The following is a 25,989-nucleotide window of genomic DNA, read 5'->3' as shown; positions in this document are numbered from 1 at the left end:
CCCATTATGGCTCCCAGCCCACAGGTTAAAGCTGCACGACGCAAATTGTGCAAGGTGACGACACAAAACAGCCGACAGATCTAGTCATAGGGTTGTAAATCAAATGGGCAGTTATTAACCGTGTGGATCTTTCTCTTCATTTTTGGGATGCGAACGTAGAAAATTACAAATGTACTGATATTAAATGGTTCTGTCAATCCTCCCATTTTCAGAAGGCCTGCAGGTGTCATTGCTCAGTTGTGACACTAGAGGACGCCACACTCAAAGTGTCTGTTGGTTTTATAACTGTAGAGCTGGGTCACTCATTATTCAGCACACTTCCTCACAGCAATACTAAGGGTGTGTACCAGCCTACTGGGAAACATAATTCTTGCACAAAATCTGCCACCAAACTCTGAGTCATACAATCTGAACGCGGTCGTGTGAGGGAAGGAAACAATGGTACCTTTGATTTTTTTTTAAACACAGATAATGAAGAAGTTCCCTCTTGCCTTTTTTCATTTTCATCTGTGATTTTACTCTTTCAGATTGTCTTTGGTAACGTAAAAGAATTTTGCCAGTCTAGCCACTTATTCCCAAAATAACATGAGTGATATGGAGCACTGGGGCTAATTTTGTCAGCCTCTGTGTGAACTCATGTGTCTCTGTAACTTAAATATCTCTGGCATCCTGCCCTGTAACACTATGCCAGTAACTCCCAGTCCGAATAGCTACAAGATCAGGATTATAGACTGGTATTATTATTATGGAAGTCCTGGAATACTGTGATGCATGTACTCTTGGGTCCGTGCAAGTCAAATAAATAGAGCTGCTATCTCCAGATTGTCACTAGTTTGTTGCCAAAAGGGGATTCATACGTTCAGCAGCTGAGTGAAACTGTAGTGGGAAAAAAATGTAATATACATTAGCTTTCTGCTTTAGTAGCCTATCAAAAACTGAGTTTCTGAAGCAGTCCATTATGCATTTTATTTTGAATTCTTGGTAAGCTTTTATTATGAAAATATCTTTTAAATTTGTAACTAATTATAAGGAATTTAATTTAAAGAAAGGTTGAATTTAAAGCCAAGTAAATATACATTTTTCATTCACTTATTATCGAAAGCTGTATTTGTTCACCTTTTTGCACGTCTGCATTTTCCCTAATATATTAGAAATTACAGACCTATAAAATAATGTGTTACCAAATCCTTAAACTTTTAGCTACTCAGTAGCTACTTTAAATATTAATATTAATTCTGCTGGAGATTTCAGTTAAAAGAACACACTGTATGGAAAACAACAAAACCAGAAATAAAATGATTTATTGATATAAACACGTAGATGTTACATGTAGTTCTCCTATGAGGAACAGTAAAATCCTGTTGCAGAAGTCTTGGTGTGCACCTAGTTAGACTGATGAGATGATGATAAGTTAGTTACCATAGAGACAGTATCGTTGGTGGAAAAAGCTGGTTGTGGACATGGATATGGACTTAAATAATGTAGTGAACGATAAAGGCACAAAGCGACAACAATTGTTCATCATAACAACACAGGGTAACACTCGGCAAGAGGTCACAGGCAACAACCCTTCGGAAGTGTGGTCACCAGCCATATATACATGTTCTTCCAGGAATCCAGCACCTTCCTGTGAGAGAGAAAGGAATCATGTAAACGTTACGTTCATCAGTGTTGTTCGCGACAGTTTTAGAAACGCTAAAAGGGGTCACGCACCTTATGCTGCAAAGGCCTCATTCCTTCTGCTCCTAATTTGGGATTGCAACAGATGAACAAATGACAACAACAACAGGTGTTAAAAAGGAGTCGCACTTCAGTCGCAGAGACGGCAGCGATTCAAAAGAATGGAAGAAAATAAGGCATACCATAAATTGTTTTTATTTTTTTTTTATATATGTTTTAAAAATAAGGTTTATCCAGCAATTATTTTAAAACAACAACATTGCACAGATTAAAGCTCCAAAATGTTCAGACTGTGTTGGTGTTGAGGGTATAACCTGCAAATAAAATGCTGTATGTGGGTGTCCTAAAGGAGGCTGCTGCTGCTGAGTCGAGGAAATGTGATGTGAAGTTCTAACCTGAGTACACGAGGAGCCATTACAGATTTAATTTACGGGCGCTACCTCTTGGACTCTTTCAGTGCCCTCCATGTATGGAAAGTAAGTCATGCAGTTAGGAAGGCAGATGTCACCTCAGGACTCATAAAGGTCAGCACTATCCCAGCACATCCAGGTTAATCATTAAGCTTCCATTTCACAAATATACATGCTGTGCAACTAAACTACAAGTAAAAGTAACAACTTACTCCAAAAAATGATATATTTAGACTATATTATTGTGTATATTTTTTAAAGGTTGATAGGTATTTAGATTTGAATATTTCTGACCTGTGAGAATGTGAATGTTGACTTATTTCTTCTCTGCATCTGCGGGCGCCGCCGGCTCTGTTTGACACAAAGACAAGTTATTAGCTTTCAGAAGGTTAAAACTCAAATACGGGTAAAGTAAATGCTATAACTTAAAACGCAATGTTTATAGAGCTGCAACGATTAGTCGACTAATCGATTACTTGATGGACAGAAAAATAATCACCAACTATTTCGATAATCAATTAATCGTTAAAGTAATTTTTCATGCAAAAATGTCTCTGTTTTATATCATATTAAACTGTATGTCTGTGTGTTTTGGACTTGACCAGACATTGAAAGACATCACCTTGGACTTTGAGAAACTGGGATGGACATTTTTCAGTATTTTCTGACATTTTATAGACCAAGCGATTAAGAAAATAGAAAATAATTGGCAGATTAATTGATTATGAAAATAATCGTTAGTTGCAGCCCTAAATGTTTACATCCATAAATAGATTAAAAAGTGTTTTTTATATACAGTTTATACTATATATATTGAAGATCTTGACTTACGTTTGACCTCCAGCTTGCAGCTGACCACTGCTTCTCCGTGATCGTTCTTGGCTTTGCAGGAGTACACACCGCCGTCAAAGTTACCGGGCTTACGGATCTCCAGAGAGCAGATACCCTGGATGCACAGCTGCCTGTACTTGGGGTCGTCTCCAATAATCATCTGGTTCTTCATCCATATAACCTTGGGCTGTAGAAAAATACACAGATATATGAGCAAATAAACATGTAATTTTCCATCTCACAACAATCATGTCACAAATAAACAAACAGCAGTGTTGTTTCTATTTTTGTTTGTGCTACATGGCAAAAATAAAAAAAATGTTTTGACTGAAGTGGACACACAGCTCACACTTGGTTTGGGAGTTTTAATGACACTGACGTGGTGAGGAACTACTGGGGCACCACGGGGAATGCTACACGTGACCCCGCTTGTCCGCTGACCTGTCACCCTTATGGCCTCACTTCAAAAGCAAAGGATATCAATTCTAGCCTTCTCATTAAGAGCATCTATGCTACCGTCCTGCTGGCGACCCGGTGGGATTATGAGCCCAAACAGGAGGTGAGAGGCTCAGACAGCAGGCTAACAAGGCCAGGCCGAAGATCTCACACATTCTCAGCTCAAAGCCAACACACTGACAGCAATAGATGAGTGGGTGAGGAAAACTCAGTATGTCCACTCATCACCTCAATATGAATATTAAGCTGCTGACAAGGACTTTAAGTAATGGCACCACCGGTGTGACGGCATAATCTAGCAAACACTCAATGCACACTTGTTCATCAGTTAGAAATTACAGCTTGTTAAAAAGTGAGTTTTTAAAGAACCATAACAGGTGTGGTGCTAATGTGATGCTGAAGCTGTTAGTTTAGTGGAAAAGGGGACACAAATTGAATGTCATCGAGCATATAAAAAATGTTACTGTACTTTTGGGCATCCCCTGACGGAGCACAGCAGCTTGGTGTTGTAGCCGACGGTGGTGGCTCTGTCAGTCATGGGGGTGGTGAACTTGGGCGCCTCGGTGAAGTCGCGCTCATGGTACTCTGGCGGCTTGTACTCGATACCTGGAGGGTGGAAGAGAAACAGACTCGACCATGAAGCTCCTACTCAACACATTAGTTAGCTGAATGAACACCTACTACCGGATAACAGCAATGTTAATACAGCATCAGTAGTTAAGAAACTGTCAGCTGAAGGATCAATGGCTTGGGAGACGATGGCTTCAGAGGAAAACAGGAAATAAAGTAATGAATGAAAGAAACTCTGTGTGTTTCCCAGATGGTTTAAGGAACAATAAAAGTTACCCGTCTTCAAGATTTTGGCCTCATCCTTTGCAACAGTAGCGTCCTCGCTCATTCCACACTTGTTTTCAGTAAACACTTTGAACTTGTAGGTATTGCCCATGATGAGGTCAGAGATGGTGGCATTCAGTCTATGGTAGTGCTCCATCACAGTGAACCAGTCCTGTGGACACACAGCAGGACGAGGTTTTGAGGATTTAGGACTTACTGTGTTGTAATGCATCGAGGGGATCCTCTTATTAATAATCATCATGTATAATTCATTATGACCTTCCAGACAGACACAACGTTGATACTGAAAACTTACTCCAGTCTTTTTATCGGCCTTCTGGACTGTGTAACCAGTGATGTCTGTGTTTCCGGTGTCTTTGGGTGGAGTCCACTCCAGAGCAACGTTGAAGCCCCAGGTATCCACAATCTTCACAGAGGCGGGAGGTCCTGGCAGCTCTGTGAGCAACCAAACAACAAGTGTTACATCAATAGTTTTTCAATTTAATTTCATGTAAATAAACGTAAATATATGCTGCTTCTACAGCCGAGGACAAGGGCAGACTGCAGCGTATCATTAGCTCTGCTGAGAGGGTGACTGGACGCTTCAAGGACCCTGAGGCGGGCAGGAAAGTTTGTGGCCGACCCCTCCCACCCTGGACACAAACTCTTTGAACCGCTCCCCACTACACTACATGTTACATTAATGTCTTCTTTCTTTCGTCGCCTTTTTCAACAATTACATTGTATATTTAAATAGTGTTTATAAAGGAACAGTGTGTAGCATTTAGGGAGATCTATTGGCAGAAATGGAATATAATATTAAAGGTACAGTGTGTAGGATTTGTCGGAATCTAGTGGTGTGGTTGCAGATTGCAACCATCTGAGTACTCCTTCGCTCACTCCTCCCTTTCCAAGATGGCGGTAACGTGAGCCGCTGAGTGCAAAACTGGCTCAGAGGCCATCCTTACCATAATAACATTACTTTAAGAGCAACGGAAGTCAGACGGCGGCTGACGGTACCACCGTTTTGCACTTTGCGGCTCAAGTTACAGTAGTTTCACAGGCGTGACAGAGAACTATGTTGGCCTTCACGTAACATAAAAATGTGAAAGGATCTCTCTAGAGCCAGTGTTGGGTTTGTCCGTTCTGGGCTACTGTAGAAACATGGCGGTGCAACATGGTCACACTGAATATTATATTCCATTTCTGCTAATAGATCCCCCAAAATGTTACACACTGTTCCTTTAATAACTATGTTTTCATTAGTGTATAATCACCTGAAAGTAAGAGTCGAGTTTTCGTTACCTTATGAACCGTTTATATCTACATAGGGAGCAGGTCCTCTTCACAGAGCCGGCTGAACGTACAAACCAAATGCCCTAGATTAGCTCTAGACAGGGCCAGTCGTGTTTTTGCGTTTTCACGTCAGCCACCATAGTTCTCCTACACGCTTGGTACACGGGAGAAGTTTCAGTTGCAGTCTGCAACCTCACAGCTAGATGTTGCAAATCCAACACACTGCACCTTTAAATATTTTAATTTTATTTTTTTTTATTCTATATTTATGTTTCTTGTCTATGCATTCCTGGTATGTGAAACCCTACTTGGTCATAAGTCAGATAAAGCTAATTTTCCACATTATTCTCCACTGTATCTTGGGACACGCAACTCATATTTCCTCTATTTTTGCTCACCAACAATTTGCAGGATGAGTGAAGCCTTGTCGTCGAAGTCCTCCACCTTTACACACATCTCGTACACGCCAGAGTCATCTCTCTCGGACGTACGGATAAACAGGATGCTGTCTTTGTCGGTGCTGCGGATGTTCACCCTCTTTGTGTCCACGGGCTCTCCGTTCTTTAACCAGGAGACCACAGGTTTGGGTTTACCCTGGGTAAAAAATAAAAATAAAAAAAGGACAGTGAATTTTGAGGAGTTGTGCTGTTTTATTCATCACACATTTATAGGACCATACAGTCGTCTTCAGCTTACTGTGAAGGGGATGGTCAGGTTGATCTTATCTCCAACGTAAGCGACGTATCTCTGCCTGAGGAAACGTGGCAGGCGGACCTTGGGACGATCTGGAGAGAAAAACAACCGGTGATTATTACAGTATCAGTGGAGGATCAGTGACAGGATGGCACAGCCTGAGAGGGATTGTTAGGATCTGTTTAGAGCTTTTTGGATTGAAACACAGGGATTCATTTTCCTTTTGTGACCCACAAATCTTGAAGAAATCGATAAACCTGCAGAGCTGATCTAAGCCCATCGTAGCCAGGGAACTTTCACTGGTGTCATTCAGGGTGCGTCTGTGCTTTAAATGGTTGTAAAAGGAACCCTTATTCTAAGTCCTATATCCCTGTTGCTACGTATCTGTTCTAATGGCATGATGTGTTAAAGCAATGGCACAGAACATGGGGCAAGTAGGACTTTGTATGGATTATAATGAAGGTAAATAATTTGAGGAGCTGCACATACTGTAATATTGAAAGACGGGAATCTACAGAAAGCAGGATGTTACATAGTACTGTATGTCTGTATCTGGCTATAAAGGCCTTTATATAGGCGCAACTCAGCACGTGATTGGTTGATGCCTTTATTTGCAGTGTGAAAGCTCAGAAAATCTACCTCAATCCAAAAAAAAATACCTTTTTACCGCGTAATATTTGCATTCTATATAAAAGTACAAAAACAACAGTTGGAAAAAACATATATTGATGTGTGAATTAATCGCAAAAAAGAAAATGCTGCCATTGTGTAAATGCTATTATTTGTTATGCTTTGCCCATTAGATCTTTTGTTTATATTGCAAAAATCACTAAAATATAAATCATAATTTTTTTAAATGCCTGAATAAGTGTTGATTTATATATATACAGTATATGTATATATGTATATATATATATATATTATATTTACTCAAACTCTTCATACAACCTTTCACTTGGTTTTGAATCCATCATTTATGTTTTTGTTCTCCCTAGATTATTATAGTTTGTTGTCCTATGTTCAAGCTGACACTTAAATTGCCTTATTGGGGCAAATTAAGCTGAAATAACGCAGGAAATTGTAAAAGTGAGAGATGTAAATCTGCAGGTAGGGAACCTAAATCATTATAAATATAAAGAAGTATGAGAATATCACAGGGGTGAGGTGCCCTGGTGGCTTGTCTAATCTTCCTTATCTTCCTCACACTGTGTGTATTAGCTTGTAAAAAGCCCAATAAATCATTCTAAAAAGAAATTCATCATGATGTTTGAAATGAAGGGTCTTGCCAAGGCTCATTTGTAAAAGTGATTTGGTCAGAAGCACCACCTGCTGAGTCCGCCGCGGCAACATTTGTCAGGACTCTAAATAAAGAAGGCGTACCGTAGTATATCATCTCCCCTCGTGACGCAGGACGGGGAGCTTCAGTTACTCCCACTCAAGTCACAACGCATTCAAATCAGAGATAAGTGAAGCAGGAAAGGAGCTGATTTGTAAAGATGAACTGGAACATTAATGAGTTGGGTGTAAAACAGGAAAAGAAAGTGAGATGAGGTGAATAAGCATCAGTATACTCGAACAAACATACCGCGTCTTATCACTTCATCCAGAGAGGCTTAATGAACATTCTCCCTGTAAAGTCTGTGGCATGCTCCAAAATAAACAGCGAATCTCTGGAGGTGTCATGAGATTTGGGTGTCACCTGAGAAGTTAGCTCCATATCCACCACCCCCACCCACCCGCTGGAATTTAACAGCCCCCACCTGCTCGCTGTCACATCAGTTGTCACTCTCCCCAGCATGACTCCTGGCAGGGGTCACAATGCAATGCCAGAAAAAATCTGCGTTAATAGCGGGGACATCCCAGCTATTTTTTTCCAAAGATTTGTCATTTTGTCGGAACCCATTCATGAGTTGCTTCTATTTGTGGCGGACCGCCCGCTATGGCGAACATGGAAACACCCGACTGTTGAAATATTGCCATCTGGTATCAAGTTGCCGTACCTCCCTGTCCGGCTCTCCATTACGCCTAACGATGATTTGTGAGTGAGCTGAAGTAACGCAGCTCCTCCTTTTAAAGCCCTCTGGGTCCAATCAGCATTTCTAATCGCTTTAGACATACTGTCTGTGATTAACACTGTCAGGTGTACGGCATCAGTAAGACCCATCTACTTAACAAGTGTGTAATTATCACATTGTGGTTAGGTGGATCAGTGTTTGAGATCAAAGTGAGAAGGCCTTAGTTTTACACCGTTAACTCTGCAGGTATGTGCCAGCGGGACACGGAGACAGCTGAGAGGACAAACATTGCTGAGCTGCTTCAGTTTGACTCCTGCACTTTACAACTCCCCTTTCCAGTAATAAATGGCTCTTTAAAGTTTAGGCCAGACAAACAGTTTGTCCCATATTTATTTACAGATGGATTAAGATAGTCATGTAACAGGTGAAAGAGTTTAATCCCATAACATTACTTGGAAACTCAGTCAATCATGTGTCCTAATGTAATAACCCCATTAAAATTGTCTTTAAAAATAGACCTGTTTGCAATTTGATTTAAACTTTGCTCATGTGGAAGTAAAGATTCAAACCCATGTCGTATATAAGGCCAAGCTTTTGAGAACATAATTTAAAATGAATAGAGAAAATGAACAAATGGTGACTTTTACAGTCTGATTTGTTACGTATTTGTGATTATTGTGTCTCAATACACTTTGTAGTCACTATATAGCTCATTTCATATCACGATAACGATATATATCACGATATAGCATGTTTTCTGGTGAGCCAAAAATAAATATTCTATAACCACATTGTAAAGCCTATTTATGTATACTCCTGTGTGAATTAAATACTTGACAAATTAAAAGTACTGAATATTTTCGCATTCAATTAAGAACTTGAACATAAACCGTTTCAAGTGAAATTTGTGTTAGTAAAAGTGTGATGTAAATACAAAACCACGATATTCAAGTATTATTCCCTAGAAGTTTTTCTCATCAGAATTTCTGAGAAATTTGAGTAAGTGCGTGCTCGTTATTATCAATTAAGATGACGTAATTGTGTATCATGATATCTAGATATATGATTGCATCACAATACGATTCTATGGAAAGAAGATAAATTATCATATTGAATTATCGCCCAGCACTACTTTGAGGTTACTGTTTATGTACTGTATATATGGTGTATGTAGTCTTTAGTACCTTTCATTTTTGCTTCTTTTTATATATAGTAGATGATGTATTTAATATAAGTTTTCTCACTTTTCTGTGTATCATCATTGAGCCATTTGGGAAGCCTTTTTGCCACTGTTTCCTGTGGATTCCTGTATATAGTAGATGCTCATATTGTTTATAGCATTCTAGTATATTTTAAAGCTTACTTATCTATTTGATGCGTCCGTTTTCGTGCTTCATTTTACTGCTGTGACGCTTCAACTTCCATGTGTTGTATCAGTAATGCTCACCTTATCCGACATTTGTTTGCGATAAAGAGGTAAAAATAACAGAGCAAGTAGTTAATTTCTCGTGCTGAAAATGAGCACTTCTTACCGGCGACCTCCTTCACCAGGACAGCCTCGGCGAGGGCGAGGGGGGTGCTGCGGCCGCCGGCGTTCACAGCCACCACGCGGATCTTCAGACGGTCACCGGTGGTCTGGTTCTTGATCACGTAGCGGGTGGACTTATGCAGCTCCTCGTTGACTGCTTTCCAGTCCTCGGCTGAACGGGAAGATTATAGAAAACAACTGGTTACAATTTACAACAGCTGTTTATCTGGATATTACAGGGTAAAGACTGTGAACATAAAGTGTGCCGACTGTGAAACCTGCAGGCAGACCGAGGGGAACAGATCTAATTCATACACAATTAATATATCACGACAGTAAGCGCAGCTTGTTGTGCAGCTTTGTAATGAAAATAGAGTGATTATGTTTGACACAAATTATCAATTATAGCATTAGACATGGAATTGGTGCTCTGAGGGTAAACAGCTTGCCCTGCTCTGCTAAATCAGGCTCACATTGAACTCCTGCTGATATGAGCTTCGGAAAATTAACAAATGGTGACTTTTAAAGTCTGATTTGTTACGTATTTGTGATTATTGTGTCTTAATACACTTTGTAGTAGGGCTGGGCAATATTGCCAAAATCCTCTATCGCGATATAGCTCATTTCATATCTCGATAACGATATACATCACGATATAGCATGTTTTCTGGTGAGTCATAAATAAATAAATATTCTATAACCACATCGTAAAGCCTATTTATGTATACTCCTGTGTGAATTAAATACTTGACAAATTAAAAGTACTGACTATTTTCTCATTTAAGTAAGAACTTGAACATAAACCGTTTCAAGCGACAGTAAGCGCTGCTTGTTGTGCAGCTTTGTAATGAAAATAGAGTGATTATGTTTGACACAAATTATCATTATAGCTTTAGACATGGAATTGGTGTTCTGTGGGTAAACAGCTTGCCCTGCTCTGCTAAATCAAGCCCACATGGAACTCCTGCTGATATGAGCTTCAGGCTGTAAGTCTAAAAGCAGGACCTACAGCAAGACCTCAGCAGGTCCTGAGATGCCTCTTTCCTTGTATGGAGAAGTTAGGTACCATGATATAACTCTGCGAGTGACACTTGGGGAACAGCTGCAACCGATATGGCTGAACCCGCATTACTGTAAAACAGCAGTTTCACATGTTCCTGAGTGTATTTAAAAAGCATTGAAACAGATTAGAATTAGAAATAGAAATGTAATGATTCTGTAAAAAAACTAAAATTAGATGTTGCAATAAAAGCTTTCAACATAAGTTAAAGGTTAGCTGACATTTTTGTCACGGTGTATTAATACTCTGACCCCGTTCGTGTTCAGTGCACCTGGTCAAAAGCAGAGCGGCACTTACTTCCGTCCTTGCAAATTTCAATGGTGTATCCATCCAGACCGGACGCGCCGACGACCTCCGGCTGGCTCCAGATGATGCTGACTGAGGTGTCGTTCTTATCCTCAACGAACAGTTCCAACGGGACACTTGTGGGCTCTGCACACGAACGCAAAAAACATCCAATTACTCAACTGCGAATGGCAGAAATGCACAAAATCATCTGAATCAGAAAAGTTGAGGTTCATAAGGAGGTGATGATGTAGTTCTTTATATAAACACTGTAATAAAAAAGAATTGATGGAAGTAGAATCACTCTGAAATGAAGCTTCCTCTCTGAATAAGACCTTTACCTGGAGGTGGAGGTGGTGGAGGGGTGGGTGGTTTAGGCTCCTCTGGTGCAGCGGCTTCGGCAGCTTCAGCTGATGTTAAATAGGCATTTGCATTATTATTATTGTCAGCGTGTAAATGAGCAGAGCGATGCTGCAGCATCAAATAATATCCAGTTGTGTACCTCACAGCTCTCGGCTTTACAATGCTAATAAAAAGAGATGAATAAAGAGAGAGGAGTGAACAGGAACATGTTCTGTTTTACCATCAGCGGGCGCTTCGGAGTCAGCAGCGGGAGCACCTTCTTCTGCGGCTGGAGCGGCAGCAGCAGCTATTATTAAACGTTAGACATCAATGATTAGTGCATGAAGCAGATGGGACTAAGATGATAATATGTGTGTTGAGACTGCAGACTGTTCAAAGTGTCATGGAAGAAGTCAGTGAGTGTTAGTGTTAGCTTTAACGTTTTAACCAGGTTGAAGAACTTAGTAAGATATCTGTTGTGAGTTCTTTACCATCAGCAGGGGCCTCAGCTGGGGCACCTTCCTCTGTAGCGGGAGCGGCAGCTGACATTAGAGGTTAGAGGATATCAGCATTAGATATTAGTGAAGTAAGCTGCACTGTAGGAGGTAGACGGTTTCAAGGTTTTTTAATCAAACTTAGGCTGTAAAAGATAACTGTTATTCCACTCTTTTTCTTTACCATCAGCAGGGACCTCAGCAGCAGCAGCTGGTGTTTCTTCCGTAGCAGGCGCAGCAGCTGATATTAGAGGTTAGAAGATATCAGCAGTAGATATTAGTGATGCTTTATTATACTGTAGAAAGTAGGCGGTTTCAAGGTTTAATCAAACTTATATACTGTATAAGCTCTGTGTTAATGCACGGATAGTCTGTTTTACCATCAGCCGGGGCCTCAGCAGCAGCAGCATCTGGTGTTTCTTCTGTAGCAGGCGCAGCAGCTGATATTAGAGGTTAGAAGATATCAGCAGTAGATATTAGTGATGTTATATTATATTGTAGAAGGTAGGCGGTTTCAAGGTTTAATAATACGTATATGTAAGATCTGTGTTAATACACTGATAGTCTGTTTTACCATCAGCCGGGGCCTCAGCAGCAGCAGCTGGTGTTTCTTCTGTAGCAGGCGCAGCAGCTGATATTAGAGGTTAGAAGATATTAGCAGTAGATATTAGTGATGCTTTATTATACTGTAGAAAGTAGGCGGTTTCAAGGTTTAATCAAACTTATATACTGTATAAGCTCTGTGTTAATGCACTGATAGTCTGTTTTACCATCAGCCGGGGCCTCAGCAGCAACAGCAGCAGCAGCTGGTGTTTCTTCTGTAGCAGACGCAGCAGCTGATATTAGAGGTTAGAACATGTCAGCATCTGATATCAGTGGAGTTATCTTTCACTACGGGAGGGTCAAGTTTTAATAGGCTAATACTTATATATTAAAATTATATAAGATCTGTGTTAATCCACTGTTTTACCATCAGCAGGAGCCTCAGCAGCAGCAGCTGGTGTTTCTTCTGTAGCAGGCGGAGCAGCTGATATTAGAGGTTAGAAGATATCAGTAGGCACATAACATTTTCAAAATGTGACATGGCATTTTCAAAATGTTATGAACGAGGTTAAATCTATTAAAAATAATAAAAAAGGAAAAGAAATGGGTGAGTTAGGTGGTAACTGAGGGGCATCATACCATCAGCGGCTGGCTGATCTGCAGCAGCTGGAGCTTCATCAGTGGGAGCAGCTGATGTAGATATTAGATGTTAAATATTAAAGGGGAAAGGCAGTTTTTTTTAACAATAAAACAGGTTGTTGTAATATGCGTTATACATCACTCATTAAAAACCAGTGCCACCACCTAGACCATTTTATCTTTGTAAATTATTTAGATATTTATGTTTGTCAATGTGTGCTTGTGAGGGGGTCAAGGTGGAGCTTTCACTGAGGTGTAAAAGCGCATATTAGCAACAACTTTACAAGTTAACATCACACAGTTTTGCAGAAAGAAGTCGATGAAGCGCATTTGAAGAACCAAAAAGCGCACGAGTAGGACTACCAGTAACTTGTAGAAAATAGTTCGTCAGCAGCTATGAGTCCAAGCAGGCAGGTGTAAGCATTTAAACATGCGTTTTCCCTTTTATGTGGAACTCCTTTACCCATGGCACCTGAGGGCGCACAAGGACGCGTGCGTAAAGGTTACCGCGTGCTTACCAAGGGGTGGACCGACTGCTTTGGCTTCAATTAAAAGGTTAGACAACTAATCCAAGGTTCATCCACTGAGAAATAACATGAAGGTGGACTGTATGCTTGTGAGGCAAAAGCGCCGCTGAAAATTTCATGAAAAAGGTCACAGTATAGTTTGTCGTAAATGTCATGAAAAAAACGTTATAGTACAGTATGTCGATAATTTTATAATAAAAAAGTCATAGTATAGTATGTCGAAAAAAATAATAAAAAAAGTCATAGTATATAATGAAGAAAAATAAGTGATAATATATTATGTCGAAAAAAAGGTCATAGTATAGTATGTCGAAAAAGTTTATAAAAAAGTCATAGTATAGTATGACGAAAAAAATAATAAAAAAAGTCATAGTATATAATGAAGAAAAATAAGTGATAATATATTATGACGAAAAAAGTCATCATATATTATGAAGAATATGTGTGTCGAAAATGTCATGAACATGGAGGTGGACTTTATTGCTGTTTAAATCATGTGGCAAAAGCGCCGCCACGCTGCTCTCGGTGCATTACCATCTTTGGGTGGCTCCTCAGCTGCCGGAGCAGCAGCAGCCTCTCCCTCGGCAGCAGGGGCCACTTCAGCCGGAGCAGCTTCAGCCGGAGCTGCTTCAGCCGGGGCTGGCTCAGCAGCAGCGGGCTCTGGGGCCGCAGGAGCCGGCTCCGCAGCCTTCTCCTCCTTCTTGGCTGGCTCCTTCTTGGCCGCCTTCTTGATGGGGGCAGGCTTGGACGGCATGTTGGCGGTTTGCAGCTAATTCCCCAACTCTGTTAAGTCCTTAAGAAACTGGATCCAATGCCGTCATTTCAGCGGGGGTGTTGGGTTTATATAGAGACCCAGCAGGTTGAAGCACCGCCCCACTAATGAAGTACATGTAAGAGATACTGACTGAGCTCCATGTCTGACTCAGACCGACCTGTCTGTCTGTTGGTCTCACTCATTAACTCATTAACACTCACTGGGCATAAATATGGATAACACAACCATTAGTTGTTGAATTTAATCTTGCTACTTGGTGGTATTTATGTTAAAAAAATATTTCAAAAAAATAACAAAAAATGATATACACAAATAGAGATATACAAACACAAACACACACATATACACACATACATATATATACATACATACTGTACATACATATATATATATATGCACACACACATATATATCTCTATATATATATAAATACATACATATGCATATATATATAAATAAATACATACATATGTGTATACACATATTTATATATAAATATGTGTATCACATTTTTTACTTTTTATAACATCCCCATAGGGCTTTCATCATTACTTAAATCAAATGCAATACTATATTATTTTTGTAGTTCTTATTAACAGGTCAACACTGTCAAACTGACACACAAGAAGCAACAGAATAAATATAACATGTATTTTATTGATTCCAACAACCAGTGATAGGTGGATGAAAGCCTTCAGAAACATGCCTTATCCACGTACTGGACCCAACTCTGAAGAAATATACCTTTCTCTCAAGGATGATTTCTTTGTTTCCCCTCCTCAATGATTGTTGCCGCATCCAGAATGCTGACCTATTTACAATCTTTACAATGATGCCCTGTACAAAATAGAGAAATTAAGTTTTACAAAGGATTCTTTAGAAAAAAAAGAAAAGAAATATCAAATATTTGGAGTATTAAAAAGGAAAACATTATCTAGAATGATTTTCCTAAACAATACATTAATGTTAAATTGTTTTTTTCTCATCACACAGCAAGTTTACATGCATTTACAACACTTAGAAACCCTTAACATTTGCACGTCAGTGACATTAGATACCGCATAACAGTTCTTTAAAAAAAAATCTTTTTAGTCCACAACAAGCTTTGCAAAAATATGACTATTCAGCAACCTGTATTGGCCTAAAGAGATCAGATTCATCTCTTTATCTGGTTGGATTCTACGTAACTTTGCAAACAGTTAAGTGCTGATTCTTGTCAACTATTTCAATTAGACTTTCAAACTTTTTCTTTCTTTGTTTATCGTCATTTGACCATTTACAATTCCAGTACTTTTGTCGCCCATTCACAAGGACAAAACACATGCAACAGCTTACAAACTGCTTCATTTCTTTAACTACATCTATGAACCCTGTTCTCAACGCAACGCCAAACAAACCCTCCTCTCTTTAAGGCTCGGTGCCACCTGCTTGAAACAAGCTTCCACTTTTTGTCCTGTGTCGCAATTTGGTCCAAATTAAGAACTCAAAAAACAGAAACCAGATGAAAACACACCGCGTTTGCTCGTGAGGATCAGACATTCGCTGATTGCCAACACCAGTAGAAGTTGCTGCATAGTCTTGATAACACTAGTAAGCAAACACAAATCACAGCTACTACAGAGCAACAGGCACAACAACCAGTGAATGAGATGAGAAGCTGGAGCTGATGGCTTTAGTTAACCTGCAGAAACAGACCAGGGTTGGTAATACTGTCTAATACCTGAAATATTTACAATAACTGACATTATTCTCAATCGGCATGTGACCAGTCACTGGCCAATTGGCATCTTTTTTTTGCTCTTTGGAGGTCTTTAATTCATCCTTTTTTTTTAGTTTACAGGTGACCAATCAGAGCTGCGGATTAGTTTTGTTATCAGCCGTATGCAAACAGTGCTATAACGAAGCAATAAGCAGCTCAGATACAAATTAAAATGTTAAACTTTCTTATGGAGCTGTCATAAAAGTGGTCCGACATTCATTTACAGGATTTATGTACATGTGACGTTCAGTCTGAGCACCTAAAACAATGACACAGTTCGGGATGAACAGGTGAAATATTTCGACAATACTTGCACAACCACTTTGTCTGCCATTTACTCCAGTAGAGCTTCTTTACAAAAAAAATCTACACAAAGTACCTTAAAAAGTGTTTAAATCTTTTGTTTCTACTCTCCATAATCACCTTGTTACTGTGTCGTGCACCCAAAGTGTTCTATAGTATAGTACCGTACGATATCAACATGGGCGTACACCTAACGATGTGTCACATGACTTCACTGTCTAATGTCTTCAACACTTCTTCGACAACACGTCCTAAAAAATATCAGAAATCATCTTCCAGATCTATTTCACGTTACTTTAGCGTTTGATAGTTCTACTGTAGGACACAAAAACTCCTTGCTAACCTACCCTGAAAGTCTACGTGATCTTTATTTGACACTAAAACAGTTTGGGGATATTGTTAAAGAGCACCATACGTACCTAAATGATGATAATAAGCACGAGAATGTGATTTTTTTGTATTCTATTCGTGAAGTGGATGAACTCTTGCAAATGAAAATGGGCATAGGTAGCTTTAAAGTCACTCTACTCAGACATTGTTAGAAGTGTTTCGCTGTGGAGCTTTGTGATAAGGCGTCCTTTAAAAGCACCTGCTAGATACTGCTAAATGGTTGTTTTTCCACAAGTGTTTTCTATACATTCATAGTTGAACTTAAACCGCTAACATGACAGTCAATATGCATGATCAAAGTACAGTATTTGGTTCGGTATATTAGATATTTGCACCAACTAATATAGATAAAATAACTGCCATGTAGCACGGTTGTATGTACACAATATATACGGTAGCTACTCTGAATATGGGGGGAAAGATTTGAAACAAATGTACTCTTTCCTAGATAAATGTTGTAGAACAAAAAAAAATCTGAATTTGATTCAAATAGCATCTGTTTAATCGGAGGGTGTTTGTTGTGTTATATTATCCCTGTGTAATAAGTATCTAATACCTGATATATATGGCAACGTTGGTGACACTTGTTTGACATGAAACTAAAAGTTCATACAACTAAATTCGGTGCTTGCAGCAACAAAGTGATGAACTCACATCACTAATAAATAGGTTTTGTTTTATGCAAAAGAGTATGACAGCAAGTTTAAATGTTCAACTTATAAGCCGTAAAATGATAAAAAACATGTATGTGAAAACATATACTGATAATTGATCCTATAATATTTTATAATTTGATATTATAAAACAAAAGATTAAAGATTAATTGAAATAAATAATGAAGAGAGTTGAAGGAAATAACTGACTCCTGACCGTCTTAGCTCAGATGACAACGATGAAAGCACCAGTGTACTCTGCGGAAGTTGATGTGACGTTGACGTCTTTGTTCTTAAGGCATTTTTGTTTGTTTCACCTGCTCCGGTTGTAAAGTTCAGGATTGCATATGTATAAGATTTGGCCTTCAAAGATACTTATACAGTAGATATGTACCAAAGAACTTTGCAGTAAATAGTAGCATCTGTCATGCTGTCATACTCTTTTCCAAAAAGGAGTCGCAATAATTGAGAATAGCTTCCGTTGATGAGAACTCCGTATCCCATGATGCACGTGCGCTGTTGCAGAAATCACCTGAAGTCTAAGTGCTGAGACGATGAGTTTCTTAGTGATAGATTAGCACCAATCTAACTGAGTACTGAGTGCTAACGTGGTGGTAAAGGGATCTGAACTAAAGTGAATGTCATCCAGTCAAATATACAGTAAAGTAATATATATAGTCTTTTGAAAATACTGCATGTAATAAAATGATTTATACTTTTAACCTACTGCGGGAATGCCAGTTTAAATCACCCTACAACCATTTCTGAGGGTTCATTTGTTCCTGAACGTGCACTGCGTCATCACAGTGGACGAAAAAAAACCACATAGAATTTGAAGTGCTAAGTGTAACATGTAAGCTTTGTGTTCAAAGTTTAGGCAGACTAGGGTCTTCTTTGTCTGGGGACTCAATGTAATTGGCAGCCTCTTGAAGTTTCAAAAGCATTGCCATCTATAACAAAGAAAAGAGAACAGTCGAGAAATCAGCGATACTAAATGATCCATTTCAGTTTGAAGTATCTAATAAAGCTGATATTTTCTGACAGAATAAAAAACAACCATGACGTGTCGTCTTACCAGTGGATCAGATTCCATGGAGCTGGGTGGAGTCTCCTTGTGAAGCCGCTCCTCGCTGGGCTGACCGGGGCTGCCGCAGCCGATGCTGGGTGGAGGCAGGTGGAACAGCTTCGCCTGGTCCTGCTGGGCAGACGGCCAAGGCAGGGTGCCCCTCACCCACTCCACCGGGTCCTCCCATACCGCCTTCTGGCCGTGGACCTGAAGCGTCACAACATACCAGGACGGTAAAATTAGAGCGCAACATTTCCTGTAAAAGGCTGAAGCCACCTTACCTTGCACGGCAGCTGGATTCTCGCAATCTCACAAGCTCATGCGAGAATGGCGGGATCACATATCGCACAAAAATAAATCTTGTCAGACTTCAAGTAATGTGTTTGTGTCTGGAAAGCCAGAGCACGGACCAATCGGCGTCCTGTGAGCAGCTACTGGCAGCTATGGGCGAGGCTTAGGTGAGTGTGACGCGAGACGGAAAAGCGACTGTTCGTTCTAAACAACAATGGCAGCTCCTGAAGAGGTTAGCGTAGATGCTGCCATAGCATCAGTTATATGTGAACTGGAGAGTATTTCTTCACTGAAAGAAGAGCAAAGAACGGTACTGAATGCTTTTCTCGATGGAAAACATGTTTTTGCTCTTCTCCTGACTGGCTTTAGCAAAAGTTTGATTGACAGATAGTTCATCCAATCACCTGCGAAGTATTTTTTTAAAGTGCCTGCCCTTTTCCAAACAGTTTCCAATGACGGCTTCTCAGATGGTTCTGTGTAAACAAACCATCTACGGTAGCGTGTCAGGTTAGAAGCCGCCAGCACTTTGTGAGGAAGATTGTAATGCTAGCTGAATCTATTTTCTGGATTTGTTGGCTGCGGTCTCTCACCTTGATGCCGTCCTTGGCCCCCTCTTGCAGGTAAGGAATAATAGAGTGGTTCCAAAGGTCAATGAACCACGATCGAAACTCATCCACCGTGACTGGACAGGACAGGAAGAAGCAGGGGCCTGAGGACACACGGGAGGAGAAAGAAGAACACAGAGGACACACAATTTGTCACCATTCACACAAATAAAGTTGTCAATATTACCTACAAAAAAAAAAAAAACGCAGCTTCCTTAAGCCTTGAAGCCCTGTCCTGATAAGAGTGTGTGTTTCATACCAATAAGGAAGTCCGACGTGCTGTGCTTCTCCAGGAATGCATGCAGATGATACCACAGTTTGGGCACCCAGTCCAACACCCTGATCAGATCCTCATTGGTCAAGCTCCTCTCATCCTCCGACTCCATCAGCTTCCTGTGCAAGTAGCGCACCAGGAAGCCGTTGGCTGGCTCTACATTGTTGGAGAAAGTCACCATCCTAAGATGACGAAAGGCAAAAATACATCAAAGGGCTATTGTTTTTGCTGCATATGGGATTAGCTATGCATTATCCCTCACAACCACATCAACATTAGATCCTTGAGTTAACAGTTTAAGTCAGACCAATAGGGATCAGCTGATTGACAATTGGATTGAGATCTATAAATGGTATACCCTGTATTCTGCTTGAGGAAACACAATTATATATACAAAATCAGAAATAATAATTCATAAACAAGTTCTTATTTTTGGCGTTGTTCCATTTCACGTGGCTATATCCTCTCCCTTCATCAATGTCACAGCATCACTCAACCAAATGTATAAAAAAAAACTGTTCTGCTATTGCAATCTGTCATAATCAGTTTCTACCTTTTAAAGTAATAACATTTTGTTCTATCAGTGTGTAGGAGTTGGCGACATCTAGTGGTGTGGTTGCAGATTGCAACTAACTGAGTACCCCTCCACTAACTCCTCCCTTTCCAAGACTGCGGTAACGTGAGCCACCGGGTGCAAAACCGTGGGAGCGGCATTTGCCTCGCTCAGAGGCCATCCTTACCATAATAACACTACTTTAGGAGCAACGGAAGTCAGATGGTGGTACCACGGTTTTGCACTATGCAGCTCACATTACTGCAGGTTCACAAGCGTGAAGCGTGAAATGTGAAAGGCTCTATCTAGAGCCAGTATTTGGTTTGTCCTTTTCACAGTCACATCCTATATTTGTGTTTCTGTTTTTGGGAGGGTGGAATGGAGGATTTTCTTTTCACTATTTTCAGCAGTAGGAAAAATGTTGCTTTAATAATCTCAAGTGCAGGTTATAGTGATATGTTTGTTTTTTGTTATCAAATTTCAGACTAAAAGCAACAAAAGTAAGTCATGACTGTTACTTAAAACAAAAAGCAATGACAGAAGTTTCAGACAACAAGGTAAAGTCATTATTGGTATCCACGGCACTGAGCGAAACCAATCTGTATTAAATCATGTTGTATCAGATCACATATAAACACATTAACTCACAGTTTACTATTGACCTGCTTTAAGATGTTTTTTATAGGATTGACTTGTTTACTCCACAGTGAGTGAGCTTCAAATCTAACAGTGTAATCAGGACACATTCAGCCAGAACACATCAGGCAGTCCTTCCACAATCGTTCCTTTAACCAACCTGAAGCTGAGATGGAGGCCGTGGTTAGCTATCATCTTCACCGGCTGGTTGCTCGTTCCAATAATGTAAGGACTACGGAACAGGAACAATATTACAGTTTAGGTTACATTGAATGATCACAGAAATACTCTTGCGGCTAGTTTCAGTGTGTGTATATGGAGCGTACCATTTGTGATATTTGCAGGTGAGAGCACCATTGACGAGTTCGCTGAGGGAAGCAGGCCCGTGAATATCATCCAGAATAACGACCAGCGGGACTTCTGACGTGCTGGTTTCCCGATCGATTTGGTTGGCCAGGTTGGAAAGATACAGCTGCAGATCCTGAGGAGAAAAAAGGTGAAAGAGAGACAGTGATGAAAAGAAGCTGACAACATGACACACCAAATAATCCGGGTGGCGTACAGATTCATACGGGGTCGTCACTCTCTGTCACCTTGCATGACTGGCGGTGCATGTTGAAAGTGGCCACGATGCCGTCGGTGACTTCGCGGGCGCTGCGGTCCACCAGGTACTCAGCCAGCCGGGAAGCCAGGTAGCTCTTACCCGTCCCGCTCGGCCCGGACAGGATGAGGCGCCGGTGTTTGAGCAGCAGGCTGATGTAGTGTTGCATCATGGGTTTGGGAATGAGGGTTTCGAACACCAGGCCGTCCACACACTTCTCCTTCAAACCTGAACATAGCCAGGAAAAATATGAAATTAGAGTTGGGGATAAACTGTTTCATACTTGATTTTTAGGTGCTTGCTAAGAATCTACTTGTTCTTGATTGTATTTGACTTTGTTATCAATTTAAGAATAAACTCAGTATTTTGACATAATGTTATTCTATTATTATGTTCATCATTATTTTTACGTTAATTATTTTCACGTTATGTTGGTGTAGTTTGGGACGGGATGGAGGGAGAGCCTTTGTGTATGTCCTTGTGGATGTAACTATGTTGATTGTTCTGTTGTTGACTTCATGTTTTTGTTTAATTTATTATCATTATTATTATCTATGTGCTTAAATGTTTGTTAACTTCCACGTTTTGTGCCTGAGGACCCCCTTGAAAACGAGATGGCGCATCTCAAGGTGGTTTATCCTCTAAATAATTTGTATCTAAATAATATTAATATCTCAACCAAAAAGAAATACACATTAGAAACAGGAGGAGCTTGTCCTTCATGAGCAACATAGTGTTCAAGCATTTTGCACTGAAAATAACTTTGCATCAAGTGTAGGGAGTCTGTGCACCCCCCCCCCCCCACCAGCCTGCAGGAGTCTAATGTTCCGCCTTAGCATCTATGGGGCCCATGTGTCTAAGGATGGTCGACCAGCTGAGCCTGGCTGCACGGAGATCATGTTACCCAGAGCCCTGTCTCTGCTGCTCTACTTTGCTCCTTGCATTCCTGCATGCAAAAGGTCTATCAAGGACTACCGAACCAGAACCTCAAATCTCCTGGTTTAGAATCACTGATGGGCTCCGCATTATGTGCAACTCCCAAACCAAAACACTGCTGTTATAGGAATATGATGTAAATAATTACGTCAATCTGTGAAAATGTTAAGCTTGAGCTTCTGTGCATAATTTGACCAAATAAATCTCGAACTGTGGTTTATTTCCAGAGAAGCCAAACATAATGTTGTTGAACTGATGAGCTCATCATCTGCCAAGGGGTCATTTGAGTTAATGTTTTGATTAATGATGAGGACTGCAGCTCAAAGTTCAATGTAACTGGATGCGCGTTGGACGTAAAAAAGAGTTGTAAAACAAACTGGACCAAACAGCAGTAAAGATAGACAGGTCCAAATTTAGTCTGATAAACAGACAGACATAAGGATTTGCACTCAGTCGAGACATGGATAAACAGATAAACACTTCACAACATACTGAAAGCTAATGCAAAAGATGTGATTGAGAAACCTGGCTATGTATCCCTCAATGTATGGTATGTGTGTTGACGCAGCTTTCAATCAAAAGATTTGCGGTTTCAGAATTGAAGAGATGGACATTTGAAACTTGAAGCTGGACTGACTCCAACAGGCTCTACTGTCAAAAAACAACATTTGAGTACTTACTGGAAGGAAATTTATCTCATCCCCCAAATTCTGATTGACTAGAGGTTAAAAAGGGGAAGCTAGCCAAGTTCCAGGTTGATCGATCCCAGATGACAATGTTTTATAAATCTTTTGAGATCTATTGAGTCAGTCTTCTTCCCCTTTCCATTTCTTTGCTGGTATTCATCCCTCAACCTCAAACAGAAAATCTCATCAACGAAGAAAACTCTATCTGTACTGTACAACAAACAATTGTTAAAGAAGGCATAATCCATTATATCTGACAGTACCCACCCCCTGCACTTGAAATTTATGTTCCTGCCCATAAACTGTATATAAGAGTTGGACGTCACCGTGACGTCACCCATTGGTTTGTTGAATGCTGTTCGAAAGCCTTGAGTTCAGAATTTTAGCCGTCGCCATCTTGGTTTTTGGCAACCAGAAGTGACCTGAGAGGGTGGAGCTAAGTACAACCGAACACTGAATAAGACATTTTTAGGCGACCAAAATCATGGTGAGTTTTCATGAACTAAAAACTAACCGTGAAGGGTTAAAGTTGTACGACGAAAACACGGAAAACTCCCAGACCGGACGACGCTGTGGTAGCGACCTGTCAATCACAAGGTAGCCAAGCCCTAAAGCATACCCTGCTTTATGGTCTATTTGACTCTAAATGGGACCATCATTTACTAAATGAACATCATGCTGTATTGAAGAAGACTTGAAACTAGCGATTGAGACCATAAACTCATGTTTACAATGTTTACTGAGGAAATAAATCAAGTGAGAAGTAGGCTCATTTTCTCATAGACTTCTACACAATCAGACTTCTTTTTGCAACCAGAGGAGTCGCCCCCTGCTGGCTGTTAGAAAGAACGCAAGTTTAAGGCACTTCAACATTGGCTTCACTTTTCAGACCCGGAGGTTGACCACTGTTCCCGCCTCAGACAACCATTAGCCAAAACTAACAGATATAAATGATCTTTCATACCCTCTGTAAAGTACAGATAGCATCAGCATATCTCCAACCATGCCTGTTTCTCTTCCTTTCATTCTTTTGACTAATATTGTAACTTTTGTTGCACTTTTGTTCACCTTTTACTCTTGTATTTATATGTTTTTTTTTCATTCTGTGGGGTTATGTACGTATATGTGTTTTTTAAAATCATTTATCTAGTGTGTCTAGCTCTGTGTTGTTGTTTTTATTGCTACTGCGGCAGAACCAATTGCCCCTTGGGGACAAATAAAGATCTTGGACTTGGAAAAAAGCATCTATTGTGTCTCTAATGTCTTTGAGCATGCACCGTAGTGAGCACTAAATCAATGCTTTACCACATTGGAAATTGTTTTTCTAACAATGTGTGACAATGCTGAATTTAACTTTGTGTTTAAAAATGAATCTTATTTAAATGCTACTAGTGCTGGACTTGAAGGGATTTACTTCCAAATCTGTAGACGTAAACACCCAAACGTAAACCTAACACGATCTTATATGTCACTCATTTCTCCACAAACCTTTCAGGGCCACTGTGATGCTGCTGGGGCCTCGGGACATGCAGCGAGAGGGCTGTGTCTCTGGAGCTTCTCCTCCAAGCACTCTCTTAATGTGGCCCATACTGTAACTGTAGATGGAGTCTGTGGACAGGCCCAGACTAGAAGTGGGGTCCACCTTGGCTACGTACACCTGGAATTAAAAGAACAGAAAAAGAGAGCTGATTAATTAGTCTAAAAAGGATTTAGTGTGTGCAGACAGACAGTGTCCTGTGTGGATGTTTCAGAGCTCACTAACTACCAACACCTGTCAAAGGCTAAATAAGCTTGTTAAATGACCGTAAATTCAAACACCACTCGTGCTAATCTTGTGCTTTTTCATAAATCAATCAGCTCAACATGATTCCTATACGCTATTTTTGCGTCTTAGTTTCCACCGCTGTGCAGTCGTGGAACTCTTTGAAGTAACAGCATACTAAATTTAATATGACAGCTGTATCATGCTTGATGCACACTGTACATTCAGTCCTCGGACAGTTCACGGTGAACAGAGTGGTCAGAAGACGGGGCCTCACTTTGAAAGCCTGGCTGACAGCTGAATCCAGCATGGGCCAGTCCATCCTGCCGTTCACCCTGACGGTGCCGACGAAGAAATCCTGCTGTTTAACCTCCTGTTGATACAAAGTGAAACAAACAGGAGATACAGAGGTTAAAATCACTTTTATTTGGTCTAAAGAATAAAAGACGACAAACGACATACTTACATCTTTGAAGACGTGTAAATCTGCAACACAAATCACCACCCGAACACGGTGGTCATCCCTCTGAGAGGAAAGACTGAGAGTATCTGAGTGGACGTCTGCTGAGGAGTGAATATAAAAGAAAGGGACAGAAAAAGAAGAAGAAAAGAAAGATCATGTAGCATGTGTGACACAAGTTAGATCAAGATGTAAGCAACAAGGTTTAGCTTTTGTGGAGCCTCTTGAAGGGTCATGATTGAAAAAATAACAATAAATGTTGCACAGAATGCTGAACCAAAGTCAAACTGTTTTGTAGTGGTAAATTCATGCGCACAAATTAGTAAACTGTGAGGGATAAAAAGTCAAGATTTTATCTTCAGACATAATATTATTTAGCATTTCATTGTCATAACGTCAATGAAAGTGACGATTAATAAATGGTATTGGAAAAATAGTGAAAAAAAACAAAGGCTGTCAATCAATTAAAATATTTAATTGCAAATTAATCACAATTAACTGTTCAAAATGTACCGTAAAGGGAGATTTGACAAGTATTTAATACTCTTATCAACATGGGAGTGGTCAAATATGTGGCTTGATGTAAATGTAGGTATATATTTATTA

General features: G+C 40.1%; 2 protein-coding genes across 20 annotated transcripts in view; both read right to left on the bottom strand.

The window, feature by feature from the left end:
* Positions 1 to 1,283: 1,283 nt before the first annotated feature.
* mybphb (myosin binding protein Hb) lies at positions 1,284 to 14,462 on the bottom strand. Of its 5 annotated transcripts, XR_005207409.1 has the most exons (15): positions 14,168 to 14,462; positions 11,922 to 11,972; positions 11,672 to 11,737; positions 11,430 to 11,498; positions 11,101 to 11,235; positions 9,748 to 9,915; positions 6,204 to 6,292; positions 5,906 to 6,101; positions 4,528 to 4,667; positions 4,224 to 4,383; positions 3,847 to 3,983; positions 2,922 to 3,108; positions 2,385 to 2,441; positions 1,714 to 1,745; positions 1,284 to 1,627 (listed from the first exon to the last, which is right to left on the bottom strand). XR_005207409.1 is itself a non-coding variant. In XM_037773835.1 (14 exons), exons 1-13 carry the CDS (start codon positions 14,385 to 14,387, stop codon positions 2,407 to 2,409), a joined length of 1,653 nt encoding a protein of 550 aa, XP_037629763.1. In that variant the 5' UTR covers positions 14,388 to 14,462; the 3' UTR covers positions 1,284 to 1,627; positions 2,385 to 2,406. The 5 variants fall into 5 exon arrangements, 1 of the variants encoding a protein (XP_037629763.1); XR_005207411.1 differs by lacking the exon at positions 11,922 to 11,972 and having other exon boundaries at positions 14,168 to 14,461; XM_037773835.1 differs by lacking the exon at positions 1,714 to 1,745.
* Positions 14,463 to 15,045: 583 nt separating this feature from the next.
* Positions 15,046 to 25,989, bottom strand: part of nav1b (neuron navigator 1b) — an 85,951-nt gene continuing 75,007 nt past the window's right edge. For 10 of the 15 annotated variants that reach the window (XM_037767355.1, XM_037767415.1, XM_037767432.1 and 7 more), the window contains 10 exons: positions 25,390 to 25,487; positions 25,201 to 25,296; positions 24,650 to 24,818; positions 21,532 to 21,767; positions 21,265 to 21,419; positions 21,099 to 21,170; positions 19,735 to 19,931; positions 19,461 to 19,579; positions 18,589 to 18,786; positions 15,046 to 18,463 (listed from right to left, as the gene is read on the bottom strand). In XM_037767355.1, the coding sequence (XP_037623283.1) occupies positions 18,380 to 18,463; positions 18,589 to 18,786; positions 19,461 to 19,579; positions 19,735 to 19,931; positions 21,099 to 21,170; positions 21,265 to 21,419; positions 21,532 to 21,767; positions 24,650 to 24,818; positions 25,201 to 25,296; positions 25,390 to 25,487 (1,424 nt within the window). In that variant the 3' untranslated portion in view covers positions 15,046 to 18,379. The remainder of the gene's footprint in view (positions 18,464 to 18,588; positions 18,787 to 19,460; positions 19,580 to 19,734; positions 19,932 to 21,098; positions 21,171 to 21,264; positions 21,420 to 21,531; positions 21,768 to 24,649; positions 24,819 to 25,200; positions 25,297 to 25,389; positions 25,488 to 25,989) is intronic. The other 5 variants (XM_037767363.1, XM_037767379.1, XM_037767398.1 and 2 more) reach the window with 1 other exon arrangement.

Source organism: Sebastes umbrosus, chromosome 1, assembly GCF_015220745.1.
Source record: "Sebastes umbrosus isolate fSebUmb1 chromosome 1, fSebUmb1.pri, whole genome shotgun sequence".
NCBI lineage: Eukaryota > Metazoa > Chordata > Actinopteri > Perciformes > Sebastidae > Sebastes > Sebastes umbrosus.
Note: the sequence above shows the minus strand (reverse complement) of the source record. Positions and strands in the feature narration are given on the sequence as shown.

Excerpts from the sequence above, each read along its gene's own strand:
- mybphb (XM_037773835.1), bottom strand. The coding sequence starts at position 14,387 with ATGCCGTCCAAGCCTGCCCCCATCAAGAAGGCGGCCAAGAAGGAGCCA. Across the intron at positions 11,973-14,167 it reads TGAGGAGCCACCCAAAGATG|CTGCCGCTCCCGCTACAGAG; the intron begins GTAATGCACCGA and ends CTCTAATGTCAG. Across the intron at positions 11,738-11,921 it reads AGCTGAGGCCCCTGCTGATG|CTGCTGCTGCCGCTCCAGCC; the intron begins GTAAAGAACTCA and ends GTTTAATAATAG.